Source organism: Sitophilus oryzae, unplaced genomic scaffold (assembly GCF_002938485.1).
Source record: "Sitophilus oryzae breed Bouriz unplaced genomic scaffold, Soryzae_2.0 scaffold_2008_pilon_pilon, whole genome shotgun sequence".
Lineage (NCBI taxonomy): Eukaryota > Metazoa > Arthropoda > Insecta > Coleoptera > Curculionidae > Sitophilus > Sitophilus oryzae.
This window is the reverse complement of record NW_022146734.1, coordinates 2,398,406-2,412,197: the sequence shown is the minus strand read 5'-3', so window position 1 is coordinate 2,412,197 and position 13,792 is coordinate 2,398,406. Positions and strand designations below refer to the sequence as shown.

Here is a 13,792-nt window from a genome sequence, read left to right as displayed (position 1 = left end):
AAGAGTTATCATTTTTCATCCGTACCTGTATAAAACTACTGAGTGAAAAAAATATACATTTCCGTAATTTTTTACGTAAAAAATGGCTCTTGGTAAAAATCGCTACGAGCAACCGTTCTCAAGATATTTAGAATGGAAATAGTCAATACATGTCATTATTGACAAAAAAAAATAAACATGTTGAGTAGATAATTATTTGACTGAAATAATAAATTTGGGAAATTTTTTTTTTTAAATGATAAAACATTTCAAATTTCTGATTTCAGTCTGTTAACTATTTAGTCAATATGTTTAATTTATATCAATTATGACAGGTATTGATAATTTTCACATTTCAAATTTCTGATTTCAGTCTGTTAACTATTTAGTCAATATGTTTAACTTATATCAATTATGACAGGTATTGATAATTTTAACTCCAAATATCTCGAGAACCATTACTCGTAGCGATTTTTACCAAGAGACTTTTTTTACGTAAAAACCGTCATAAATGTATATTTTTTACTCAGTAATTTTATACAGGTACGGACAAAAAGTTATTAGTCTTCAAACCACTTAAAAAATATGTAGGTGGCGCCCTCTCCAAGTAGGAGTCATATTGACATCAAAATACGAAATTTCTCATGTCGGTAAACTCCGAGACACCAATTTTCATCCAAATATTGACGTTACTTCAGAAATTATTTGGAAAAAATCGAAATAAAAATGAAACTTCTACACCCTGTATCTCCGAAACTAAACATTTAAAGACATACATTTATACGACCATTTTTACTTATTTTTATCTGCAGAATATGCTGCCGAAGTTTCCGGAATACAGTTCGGACCACTCTGTATACACACAACCTTAGCTTTAATTTTGTATTCGTGTATGTTTTTGAACTTTGCCGCCCTGAATAACACGTTTCCGGCAGTATAAATATGCATTCCAGCTTGTTCTAAAAGAATTTTATATCGCCCTTCATTCTATTAATTAGAAAAAGAACAAATTGCCATTTCAAAGACAATAAAAGTTCTTAAAATTCGACCCAAATAATTGGTCTCCTATTTCGCGCCACTATCTATTAGGCAATTAGGTAGATGGAAAATTAGTAAGCCTTTCTTCGTTTCAGACTTACAAATTTATCTTTCTTCGAACTATAGAGAGCTTTCTGCAAGGTCCTTGATAATAATTTATGGGAAACGATTTAAGAAAATAGGTCTAGGGAGAGTGGATATTTAAAGTTCGTTTAAAAAGTAATTTTCTCTAAAACGGACTGCTTAAGTTTGAACGAGGTTTAAAATAGGTTTAAAAAAAGCTTTTGAAAAATGTATATTAGTAGGTCTATATAGGGTATCCCAATATTCGGTGGATACAGAACTACTACGTATTTTTGAAATCAAAATAAGTTCATTGAGCACAATAATTGAAGATTGGAAATACCAAAAGGGGTAAGTGCCAAATTTTCCAATATTAAATTATTGCATTGTAGACACAATTTACCTCTCTACAAAAGTGCTTCGTTCGTCCGTTAGAGGGCACCAAACTTTAAAAAAATAAACACAATTTTTCAGATATTTGAAGAACCAGTATTCTGATTTGATGGGATTTTGGGTCTATGTTTTGCTAAGTGCTTTAACATTTGACCCTCACAAAAATCAAGAAAGAGTATGGGAAGGGTGAAAACTGCCCCCACCCCTACATAAATTTGAGTATAAATATTTTCCAACTCAACCGACGACCGATTTTTTTTTTTCGTAAAATGATCCTTTTAGTATCTACTACATTTTTTGTCTCCTGTAAAAAACGCCACAGCGCTTACTTTTTGAGGAAAAAAATAATTTTTCCGAAGCTGACTTTCAATAAATGTTTTTTTGTCACATCATGCTATGAAGGCGCATAAAATCTATTATGCTCTAATAATCTAGTTGGCGAAAATATGGAATTTTATGTTAGCATCACAAATTATATTTGATAATAAGCTTCAAAAGCTTAAACAAATTAATAAATTGTGTACATAAAATACAAACAAAGTAACAAATTAAGTAAACAAACAAAAGAGAATATAAAACAAGTATATACATTACATTGTCAGTCTTATTGTTTAAAATAAATATTTATAAATGTTTACAATGTCAAAGAATAAAAAAACAAAAATAGGATTCAAAAATATTTAGTAAGTTTATAGTAAATATTATAGTAATAGCAAATATTAGACCAGTGTTTCCAAGATCAAATACGATTATCAAAATATGAGTCATTTACGGCGTAGAAAGCCTTGTCTAGTAAATAAGATTTCAATGCTTTGCGAAATGAAGAAACTGATGTTATGGATTTGATTTCAAATGGCAGGTGATTGTGCATTTTTTTTCGAGTTGTATAATATTGAACTTTTAACTAACTCTGAGCGTGGGGTAGGTAGATAAAGATCTTGCTCCGCGTTCCTGAGTGAATAAGTGTGGGATGGCCTTTCTTGAGAAACTGATACATGCTTACGTATTAGGCAAACAGATTCAAATATAAATAAGGAAGGAAGAGTTAATATTTTAATTTTTTTAAAAAAGTTCTGGCATTGAGTCATAAATCCCATCAAACAGCTCTCTTCTGGAGCTTGAAAATACGGTCAAATTGAGTCGCACAACACCACAATGAAAGGGCATACCTGAGGTACGACTCAAAAAGTGCATAATAAACAGTTCTAGCCACTGACAAGTTAAGGTCCTTAGAAACAGATCTTACTGCAAAACAGGCAGAGCTCAATTTTTTCGACAAAACGTCGATATGCATGTCCCATTTTAGAGAATTGTCTACAATAAGCCCTAGATTTTACGACGTCAGTGGTGGTGTTGTTAAGTACAAAAGGCTGCAGCGAGTTTTAATACGACAAAGCTTTAGTTTTAGAAATGTTGAGACTCAGGGGGTATTGAGACTCAGGAGGTTCGAATCGCACCAAGGTTTAATGGAGATTAAGTCATTTGATATAATCCTATAAAGTGGTATGACGTCCTTGTTGCTCCAAGTGAAGCTAGCGTCGTCCGCAAAAAGATATATTTTACCACTGAGGTTTATATCAGCAATGTCGTTAATAAAAAGAAGAAACAAAATAGAGCCTAGAACTGAGCCTTGTGGTACTCCACATTCTATTGACTTGCTAGAAGACAACATGGTATCCACCCTCACAAGTTGACTTCTGTTGCTCAGATACGACTTAAATCATTCGAGAGATGTTTGAGGGATTATTTTCTTTTTTTAGATTATTTATTAGTTTTAATTACTTAAGTCTCACCCTGTATAAATTAAGGCTATATAAGTACAACTTTACAGTTCTATTTCAATTATTACAATGTCCATCAAATAGCATGCTCAACTATTTTTCAAAGACTAAGAAATATTTATGAGGTAACTGGTCCCTTCATTTTGTCAGGATCGTATTCAAATAGCTTCTCGACTTTTCCTCCCCCTGGAAAACCTGAAGGAAAATCAAAGAAAATCTCTAAACTAACCGTATGTACGGAATTCGGATCAGTCGATAAACTAACTTAAGCATCGGAAACGGTATAGAATTTACCAATTTTAACTTGATAGCCGAGTTTAAAGTATCGAAAGTTTTCAATCTCTCCGGAGTAGGAATTTTCACGATTTTCTTACTGCGATCGAACCGAGACGGAAACTAGAGCTTGGGGGAAATTGATCAGCAAATAATCGACTTCAGAATGTTGGTTAAATTCCTTTTTTTTAAGTTTTTGGAATAAGTTTTAACTAAAATGAAACTTTAAATAAACCGTATTGACCAACCACAGCTAAATATGCAGTACTAAGGCAGAACCCGATATTAGTGTTGGGTTGCTATTTAACTATCTGTTATTTTATAACAACTATTTAGAAATAACATAACGCAACCGTTACTACTTTTAAAAAATAACAGATATAAAATAACGACACGCAGAGATCGACTATGAAACGAAGTCGGCGCTCTGCACCGCCACGAAATTCGATGCTGCTCGAAACAATTCCAAAAAACAACTAGTATGGATGGAAAACATGTTATTTCGACAACCATCGATACAAGCGGCGAGATACAACGGACAACGGAGTGGGGTATGCGCTACGGCGCGGCGCGGCGTGTTGAGCTTACAACAGCTTATAAATAATAGAATATAAAAGAAGCAGCTTTTTTGAAACAGTTGCGGGCATAACGCCTGGCTGTCGAGATAACAGGAGTGGGAAAGGAACGCTGCTGCATCGGTCGATTGTCGATGGAGGCCCGCAACGGGTTGGAGAATAACGCATCAGTTGTTTTAGCTACGTTGTTTCTTTACCTGTTACGAGCATAACAGAGCGGCGTTCGAGATAATCGGAGTGGGAAAGTAACGCTGCTGCATCGGTCGATTGTCGATGGAGGTTTGAAACAGGTTGGAGAATAACGCATCAGTTGTTTTAGATACATATTGTTTTTCAACCTGTTACGAGCATAACGGGCGGAGGTCGAGATATTATGGCGCTGTATGTTTCAGTACTTTGTTATTAAGTTTCAATATTTAGGTATTTATTTATTCTGAAAATTTTTCAGAATAATATTTTAAGATTTTTTAAAAATGTATACAGGGTGTTTTGAAAAATCTGGTCATTGATTAATCACGATCCTGCTTAAAGCCCTTGACGTAAAAAGCTGATTTTTGGAAAACGGATTGACTTTAGGGTGTAGAGGTTAGATAAGAAGGGATTTTTCGAAACTCAAATTCTAAGGTGGTGAAACCACCCTCAAATATTAGAATATTTTTTATTTAAAAACTGGTGAGTTTTTCAAAAAAACTCTTAAACACGTATATTTTATTTTGTTGTTTTACATACTTTGAGATTTTTAAAAAATATATACAGAGTGTTTCATAAAATATGACCACTGAGTAATCATGATTCTGCTTAAACTGCTTGACGTTTAAAGCTGATTTTTGGTAAACGGATTGACTGTGGGGTGTAGAGGTTCGATAAGAAGGGGTTTCCGAATCTCAAATTCCAAGAGGGTGAAAACGCCCCTCAAATATTACAATATTTGTTATTTAAAAAACGGTTAGTCTTTCGGGAAAACGATTGGACACGCATAATTTATTTTGTTCTTTTACATATTTTGAATTTTTTTAAAAAATAATACAGGGTGTTCCAAAAAGTTGAGTAATTGATTAACCACGATTCTGCTTAAACTGCTCGACGTTTAAAGCTTATTTTTGGTAAATGTGAGAAAATTTTATCCAGTTTGTATGTTAATCGAAATTCTTGCTTTGCTTTATCATCACCATTCCAAATTAATAATTCGACGCGAACGAAGTCGCGGGTAGTAGTTGGTTCACTTATGAAGAATATACTACACGTTTTCTTATATTGCTATTTTTTGACCGCAAATGGTAAAATCATAACTAAGAGCTTCTCGCCCGTCGAGTGAGATGCACCCTGTACACTGCTACGCAATTCAAGATCTACGCGGAACGAGGGCCAGGGCGTAGGTAGATCGGAATGTATAGGTATAGACGAGTGGCGGCATTTTGGCTTTTTTATATCGCAATTTGTAAACAGCGCTTATTTGCAAACAATCCCCGTTTTTAGAGAGGTATTTTAGATAACAATCGATATTTAGAAATGTTTTGACACCCTGGAAATACTACCACCGAGCACGTCATTGTTGCAACTTGCAACTGCGTTAATACGCCTGGCGGTGACCGCCTCATACTCTTTCAGATATTTAGCAATAAAATAAAGAAACCTGTTATTTTTAAGCTGTTATTTTAAGCTGTTTTTTATAAATAACTATAACAGTTTTAACTGTTATCTAAAATAACAGTTTTGTGCCCATCACCACCCGATATGTTAACATTATTTTCTAGGTTCTACCTTAGTACCGCAGAAATAAAGGGAGGCAAAACACATATTACGATTAATCAATCGTGATATCATTTTCAATGGGTATAGTTATAAATGAGGTCTAAATTTTTAATAATAATAATTAAATTATTATTAAAAAAATATATTCGGCAATTAGAATTCGTAAACAGACGCGTTTTAGCTTACAGAGTGTTTTGATTGCTTTGGTTAGCTTTGTTTTGGTTTGGGTTGTTGGTTTATTTTTGTTTTATCTCGGTTCGGTATCGATGTCTAAATTACAGTATCTACTAGGTTAACTTCACACCTACAGAAGAAAAGTGTGAAGAATGTAAAGCAGAAACACGTTTTCATGTAACTGATTTCAATAAGAGAATTTTTTTTTGTTGTTTTTTATAAGTGATTTCAAGTAAAATAAACTTTACCCTATCCGTTTATAGTGTTCTTGATTCGCCTTTACGTAGTGTTAAACAGAAATTATGTAAATCTCTCTGATACACTCAGATGAAAAAAAAAACGCAACGGAGAAATTTTTGGTCTAATTTAAAGTGTTATATTTTTGTTATTTTTAAGCCGATTTTCATGATTTTTTAGCAGACTGTATACAATTCTATCACCTTTTATTCGTAAACTTAGTTCTTTATAAACTTTAGTATTTGGCATATTATACAGGGTTAATCCAGGGGTTGTTTTTTACGTTAACTTTAAACAACCTGTGCAATAATTTCGTGTGTAAATTTTCCTAAAATATAAGTTTACGGCCAGAACCATGTCTCCTGAGTATTTTGTTTTTTAGATCATGCCAATACATGCCTTAAAGATTAACCTTAAGAGTGAAATGAGCTTGCCACCAACAATTGGCAATTTTTTCAATTTAACAAGGCGGCTTTGGTGATTATTGTGAACTATATACTACTATGAACTCGAAAAGAACTGATTGAATGAAAATTTGAGGTCGCGAAGCAGTACCAGCTTCATTAAATGAACGTTTGGTCCTTAAAGAAGAATGGGAAAACATAACTCAATAGATGATAGACTTGAACTAAAGTCGTCATCGTTCTTGAAAAAAAAATCAGTGGCAAGAGAATTTAATTTAGCGTAAAAAAATAATATTTTGCCTGAAGAAAAACTCTCTTAACTCAAGAAAACTGGTTCTCTTGAAAAATTCGAAAATTTCTTTTGAATCTATTTTCATTCAACCAAGTGAAAGTTACTTTGTTTTAAGATAATAAGAAAAATACGCTAAGAAGTACTTCATTCAAGAAACATGGCCATTTTTCCAATAGCTAAATACTCTTTTGATGAAAAATAATAACGACACGCAAAGACGATGGCGAAGGACGGTATACAATCAGTCGGCATCGGCAGTCCGATCAGTCGTACGTCGCATTTGATAGGTCGCACATCATAGTACGTACGCGTTTTGTTGCTTGGAATTTAGCATAATTTGCTTTTTAAACGCATATCGTATAACAAATTAGTGATCGTTATTAACATGCATTTGTCATTTTTTATGGACAAATTTTAAGATATATGGATTCTTTAAAGAAGTTTCTCAAAAAATGGAAATTACAGCATTTATTTGCTATACATATTTGAGGGTAAGAAACATTTACATAATGCACCTGTTTAGATAATGCATGCGTGACTATAGATAGAATAAGAATATAGGTATCAATTTTTTTATGGAAATAATTACAAAAATTTTAGAATTTCAAGTCGTCGTATTAAAAAATTCAAAATGTGACCAAAGCTTATAATTTTAATAATTTACTTGCTTTACTTTGATTAATCCTGATGTAACATTTTTTTGTAATTTGTAGAGTGATGAACCACCCCAAAAAATACCCAAGGAGTGAAGAAGCAGAAATAACTACTATCGAGAAAAATAATATCACTTTACTTACTACTCTGTAGTAAGTAAAGACCAGGAAAACCTAAATTTATCAGAAAATAATATACCTCGTAATATGCCTGTATATGATGTATAGACTTCTTTTAGATCAAAATAAAATTTAGTTGAGTCAATATTATTCGTTATTGGTTTAAGAAAAGTGTCGCTTTAATCAAGAAATGTCCCTTTTCAATCAAAAATTTTTGCATGAATCAAAGAGACTATTGTTCTTGTATATAGCAAGAACTTCTTTGCATATTCATTTTGGGTCAGGAGTGAAATGCTTTGGACAGATAGATTACTCTATTCTCTAAAGTAATTTTTTAAAGCTTATGAACAGATAGTTAATGCTTTGGGCAAAGAAACGTCGTTCTTGGCCCTATTGAAAAGCGCCAATCTTTTGGGTCAAAGTCATATTCATTTCGACTGAGAGATCCTTATTTTCAGTGCAGCCTCAATGACAATATGAGCGGACGAATACAGGCAGTTATAGCAGCCAAGGGCGGCAATACAAAGTATTAGAGTATTTTTTACAATTTTTTTCTGTTTGTATACTTGTGTATTACAGATATTTTCTTTAATATCGTTATTAATGTTTATTAAAACCCGGACCCGGAAAAAAATCGTAAAAAGACTAACGATACTTTACGAAGTCTTTACGATTTTTTTAAATTTAGTATAGAGTATCCAATGCAGTGTAATATGACGTAGCTTGCTAAAAAATTGATAAAAATAGGACTAAAAATAACAAACATATAAGACTTTCAATTTGACCAAAAATTTCTTGGTTGCGTTTTTTTTGCATCTGAGTGTAGTTTGTTGCGTTGCCGCGGTAGTAAGATAGGAATATTTTCATTAATTCCCTCTAGCGATCGGATAAAGATGTTTAAATAATTTAAAATTCCCAGTTTTACAAAGGAAACCTCCGTTTTAATCCGCACGAATTAAAGTTTTATAGTTTAATAAGGTTTTGACGGCGCCGAAGTTATAACAACTGCCAATGCGAATTTTCTTTGTGCACTTTCAGAATTCGAAATTAATTTTTCAATCGGCCATGGACCAGTAAAACTAAAATCCCTTCAAACTTCCTGAAAATCAGCTTAGTTTGTTAGAGCTAAGTTTTTTTTTATTTTATTTTATCTAGTGTTATTGTTTTGTTGTGTCCTTTAAGTTCCATAAAAACTGCTAACTAAGTGCTAAATGTGTGTTCCATAAAAACTGCTAACTAAGTGCTAACTGCTAACTAAGTGCTAAACAGCTCAAAATATTCATAATAAGTTAAATTTTTATATTAATTTAATATCGTACTAAATATTATATTATCTTTAGACCTTTTGAGAGTACTGCTTTATAACTAATCTTGAAGTACTTACATTGCGCCAACATAGAGAGCATCCCGTTTGGTGTCCAGATGGAAAGTTCGGTAATACTGCATCCCACAGGAGAACTCTCGTACATGATCTGGAACAAAAATAAAATGTAAGGTAATGAAAGGTAATCATTTTTTTAAATTTAGTAAAATAACATAGAAAATCTTAATCAGTTTGGTGCTCTAAATACCAACGCCCTATATTATCTGGAAAGATTTCCGTGGGTTTTATAAATAGGTAAATTTATAGATTTTAATGTGCTCTGTCCGAATTATAAATTTTCCACTTCATATCATTACCGCCTGGCGCCGCTATATTGGAAAAATTGTGCCCAAAAGCAGTTTTTGACAATATCTTTTTTTAAACTCCCCATTTTACAATAAAAACATTTATATATAATGTGAAACTAGAGAAAATTTCCTATCCTATGTAGTACTTTAAAAATAACGATTAACGATAAAATTTAGATTATATCCAAAAAAACACATAAATCAGACAATTTCAAGGGGTTAAAACCGCATGTGGCTTGATTGGGGGTGCGTATACAGTCATTTGTGGTAGAATAGGTGTTCTAAAGTCATTGCATGGGGATATATTGGAGAATACAATGGGGGTGAAATCAGGGCGAAACAAAATGTTATTAAAACACATCAATAATACGAGTTATTATCATTGGTGGTTGTATTTGAAGGGTCCTATAATGTTAGAATACAAATATTCTGTTTTAAAATTTTGAATTAAAACGATACATTTCTTCTGACAGTTGTTATATTTTATCAAAATCAAATTTAATACATAACTATAAACCATGCGTTTGAATAAGTTATATTGTGTGTGAATAAGTGCTAAATAGACAATAATAGACTAACATTTTTTCCAAGTATAGATTCTATTTTTACACTCTGTCGCACGAGCTCTTCAAGCGAGTTAGTTTTTAGAATTTTTAGAATTAGAATAAGTGGGAGGGGGGTTAATCTCTGCGACCTTAGAGATCTATTGTGTCCCCCTTTCTTGAGTTATAACTCATCATACAGTCCCAGGACTTCCTACGGAGACCCGTGTCCCTCATAGTCGAGAAGCTACGACCCAGGCCGGGTAGACGAAACGGTAGCTTGTGTCGCCTGTTGGGTTTAGGGGTAGGAGGTAGACTCCCGACCCTTGGAGGAGGTGGTAGCTTGTATGCCACTTGCGGAGGATGGTCTCACGCAAGTGTCAGCCACCTCTCCTGTAGTTCTCTTTGGGTTTGGCCCCTTGGAACTTTCATTGTTACTGTTCCCAGTGTCGCTAGGGGGTTTCCCCACAGCTTCACCGGTGATGTTTTTATTACTATTATTACCAGATCTCATAGTGTTCCTATGAGTCGCTAGGGACAGTCGGTCCACTTCTACAGAGCCCCGCATGTAGAAGTAAGGGATAAAATACAATGGGGTGCCGCCCGGTGCCAAAAGGTTGAGGCTGTCCTTAGCCCCGCCCGGTATCGTTATATGTCTTGGTGCAATTCCCTGGACACGACACTACAGTCAGGGACAAGACGATGAGTGAGATGCTTCTTAGACCAAGCCAAGTGTTAGGGGGGATTCACCCCAGCACCTGACAAGGAGCTTCCCCACCAACGACAAGGTCTTGCATCTCCTAGGAGAAGTAGTTTTTAGAAAGAGATGTTATTTTTTTTATAATCAAATAATTATTAAATGTAACTAATTTCAAAAATAAAAGTAGTTTTAAAGAAAAGATGACTTTGACATTCAATAAGTTAATTCATGAGTCAACTTTTGGCAGTTTGAAGTACGGCCTTAGGCACTGTCGTCATTTTGAATCAACTAGCAGTTGAATTATTGTGACTTGATCAATTCACTTGACTGGCAAAAATGCTCCTATAGGTTATACCGGGTGCGTCTCAAAAGTGGCTCGCCCCCTATAACTTTTTTATTTTTTCAGATAATAATACGAGATTTGGTATATTAGTATATGACATAAATTAAGATTGATTGACGTATTAAATTGTTTTTGGTTGCTTCCTGTTTTACCGGAAAAGACTACAACTTTTTATTGTTAAATAGCACCCTCGATATATTTTTACTTTGTTCGATAGAAAATAAATAGAATGACATATCATATGTAAATTTTTGACATTTTTGCTTAAAAAACACTAATTTTTAATCAAGTAACCGTGGACAAATAGATTTGATCGCCTAATGTTTTTCGTGGCTTGTCCAGGTCGGTTAAAAGATACCCAAATCGTATTTTCAATCATATCTCAATTTGTTTAAATGGAAAAGGGTGGCTCATTGGTATATTTGAAAAAAGCATTTTTTACAAATAATTTGGTTCCACACACTTGGTACTTCGAGTCAAATTGTCGTTATGAACCGCATGTTACAATTTCAAATAATAATCCGTATGCGAAAATGTCAAAAGTTGACATATGATATGTCATTCTATCCAGAGTGTCATTTTCTATCGAATAAAGTAAAAATATACTGAGGGTGCCATTTAAAAATTAAAAGTTATAGTAATTTCCGGTGAAACAGGAAATTGAATACGTCAATCAATCCTAATTTATGTCATATACTAACATACCAAATCTCGTTTTTTTAATTGAAAAAATCATAGGGGTGAGCCACTTTTGAGACGCACGCGGTGTAAATACAAATATTTCAAAATTTAAATTTGAAATAACTACATAAAAATCACACTGAATATAAACCGTCACACAATTATTCCTGTCTTATTCAATCGTACACCAACTCTTTTATATATCATAAAAACTCGGCAGAAAACACACGACCAACTTCAAAAACAATGACAAACAACTCCCATATCTCAAAGTTGCTTATAAACTTGTTGTCGAGGCTCCCAAGTCCTATTTTTCCTAATACTGTACAAATGAAAATAAACTCACTGCGGAAAATAAATGTAGATGGGTCGGTTTTTCCACAGCTGGAACACACTCCGTTTTCGAGAAATTTCAGTTTTCCCGAGGACATTTTTTTTTATTTGTAAGTAACGTTTATTATATAAGTAAAGTTTTTATATAACTTATATTGAAACTTGATATTAACCAAAGCTTTAATCAGAGGTTTTAAATGTTGTATTCTGAACTTATTTATACATGCTGTTTCAGAGATAAATGTGAGATATTTCACAGGACAATATTTCAAGTATTTGGTATATATGTCACTGTAAATGTCCGAAATGCGGTAAAACCTAGGTTTTACCTTAAAACGAGTGGGTTAGCGTGGTTATTTGGAGGGCATTAATTCATTAGTAAATCCTAGGTTTAGCCTTTGGTTTAGCGCGCTTATCCTAGTATAATCCCAATATATAATGCTTGTTTTACCGCGCTTATCCTAGGTTTTACCGCATTTTGGACATTTACAGTAACATATACAGAGAAGACCAGGCTACTAGTAAGATAGCAAGTTGCCGGAAGAATTTACCTTTACCCGATTTGCGTTCGTACTAGAGATTCACTGCCGGCTAGTCGGCTGGTCAGACAGTACGCAGTTGCAGTTGTGCTTGGACGCCTGGACGGGTCGGTCGTGACACTAGGGATACGACGCGAGGAGTGCCGAGTATTTATTATTTTCATTTTAAGTGTTTACCTTCACTTAAGGTAACATTTAAAATAAAAATACTTAAATATTTATTATTTGAGTGTGTTTACAAGCCAAAATTAAAAATAAATAAATTCTCTAAACCCGAAAAAAACTAAAATATTACTCTAAATAAAAAAAGTTATAACAAGTGTTCAAAAAGATCACCTTCTTATACTAGACAGAAGCCTAGGCGGTCGTAAAATCCCCGTATGACATTGGCTAACATATTAGGGCTAATAGTTTGGAAAGCCTCTCGTATTTTTACTTGAAGCTCATCCAGATTATTAGCCCTATTATGACCATACACTTTGGATTTTACATAACCCCACAAAAAGAAATCATTAGGAGAAAGATCTGGTGATCTAGCGGGCCACAAAATAGTTCCATATCCATATTAAACGGTTGGGAAAAGTATTGTTCAAATATTCTTGAACAATACGGGCATTGTGGGCAGGGCAACCATCTTGTCGAAACCAGACATTGTGGAATCTTTCTCCCAATAACTCACAAATTCTAGGGACAATCTGCTGCTGTAACAAGTCCAAATACTTTGCAACAGTTAAATTACCCTCTATAAAAAATGGACCAATCATATGCTCCCCTACAGAACCACTCCAAACACTTGCTTTAACTCCTGTTCTTCATTAATCAATACATCAGGCTTTTTGTGTTTTTGTGGGGACACGCCCCACCCGTGTGTTTCAAAATTATTAATAACTCTTGATATAGTAGGTAAAGATGGAATTGGCCTGTTTACAAAAGTTTGTGGAAAAATTGTTTGTATATCCCGATAAGATCTATTTTGGAAATACCCTTTTACAATTTGAATTTTCTCACGAACTTCGTAAACATCCATTATTTTACTTAAAAAATAAATTTTACACGAGAACTGTCGCGAAAATCTATGTATTCGTTTTGGCTATTAAAACACGAATAAATACAAATTTTGAAATATTCTTATCACATATCTAGCTATTTTTATTTTATCGCATTTTTTCGCCTGCTTTTTATCCGGCGGACGGGTATACGCTAATTCGTCCGGTTCTACCTATGTTACTACTACGGTGGTCCGGTCTGT

The 13,792-nt window shown here is 33.6% G+C and overlaps 1 protein-coding gene across 2 annotated transcripts in view; it reads right to left on the bottom strand.

Moving 5' to 3' along the window:
• LOC115884045 (semaphorin-2A) overlaps positions 1-9,209 on the bottom strand; it is a 443,601-nt gene extending 434,392 nt beyond the window's left edge. For both annotated transcript variants that reach the window (XM_030902489.1, XM_030902488.1), the window contains exon 1: positions 9,119-9,209. In XM_030902489.1, the coding sequence (XP_030758349.1) occupies positions 9,119-9,180 (62 nt within the window). In that variant the 5' untranslated portion in view covers positions 9,181-9,209. The remainder of the gene's footprint in view (positions 1-9,118) is intronic.
• Between the last annotated feature and the right edge of the window lie 4,583 nt (positions 9,210-13,792).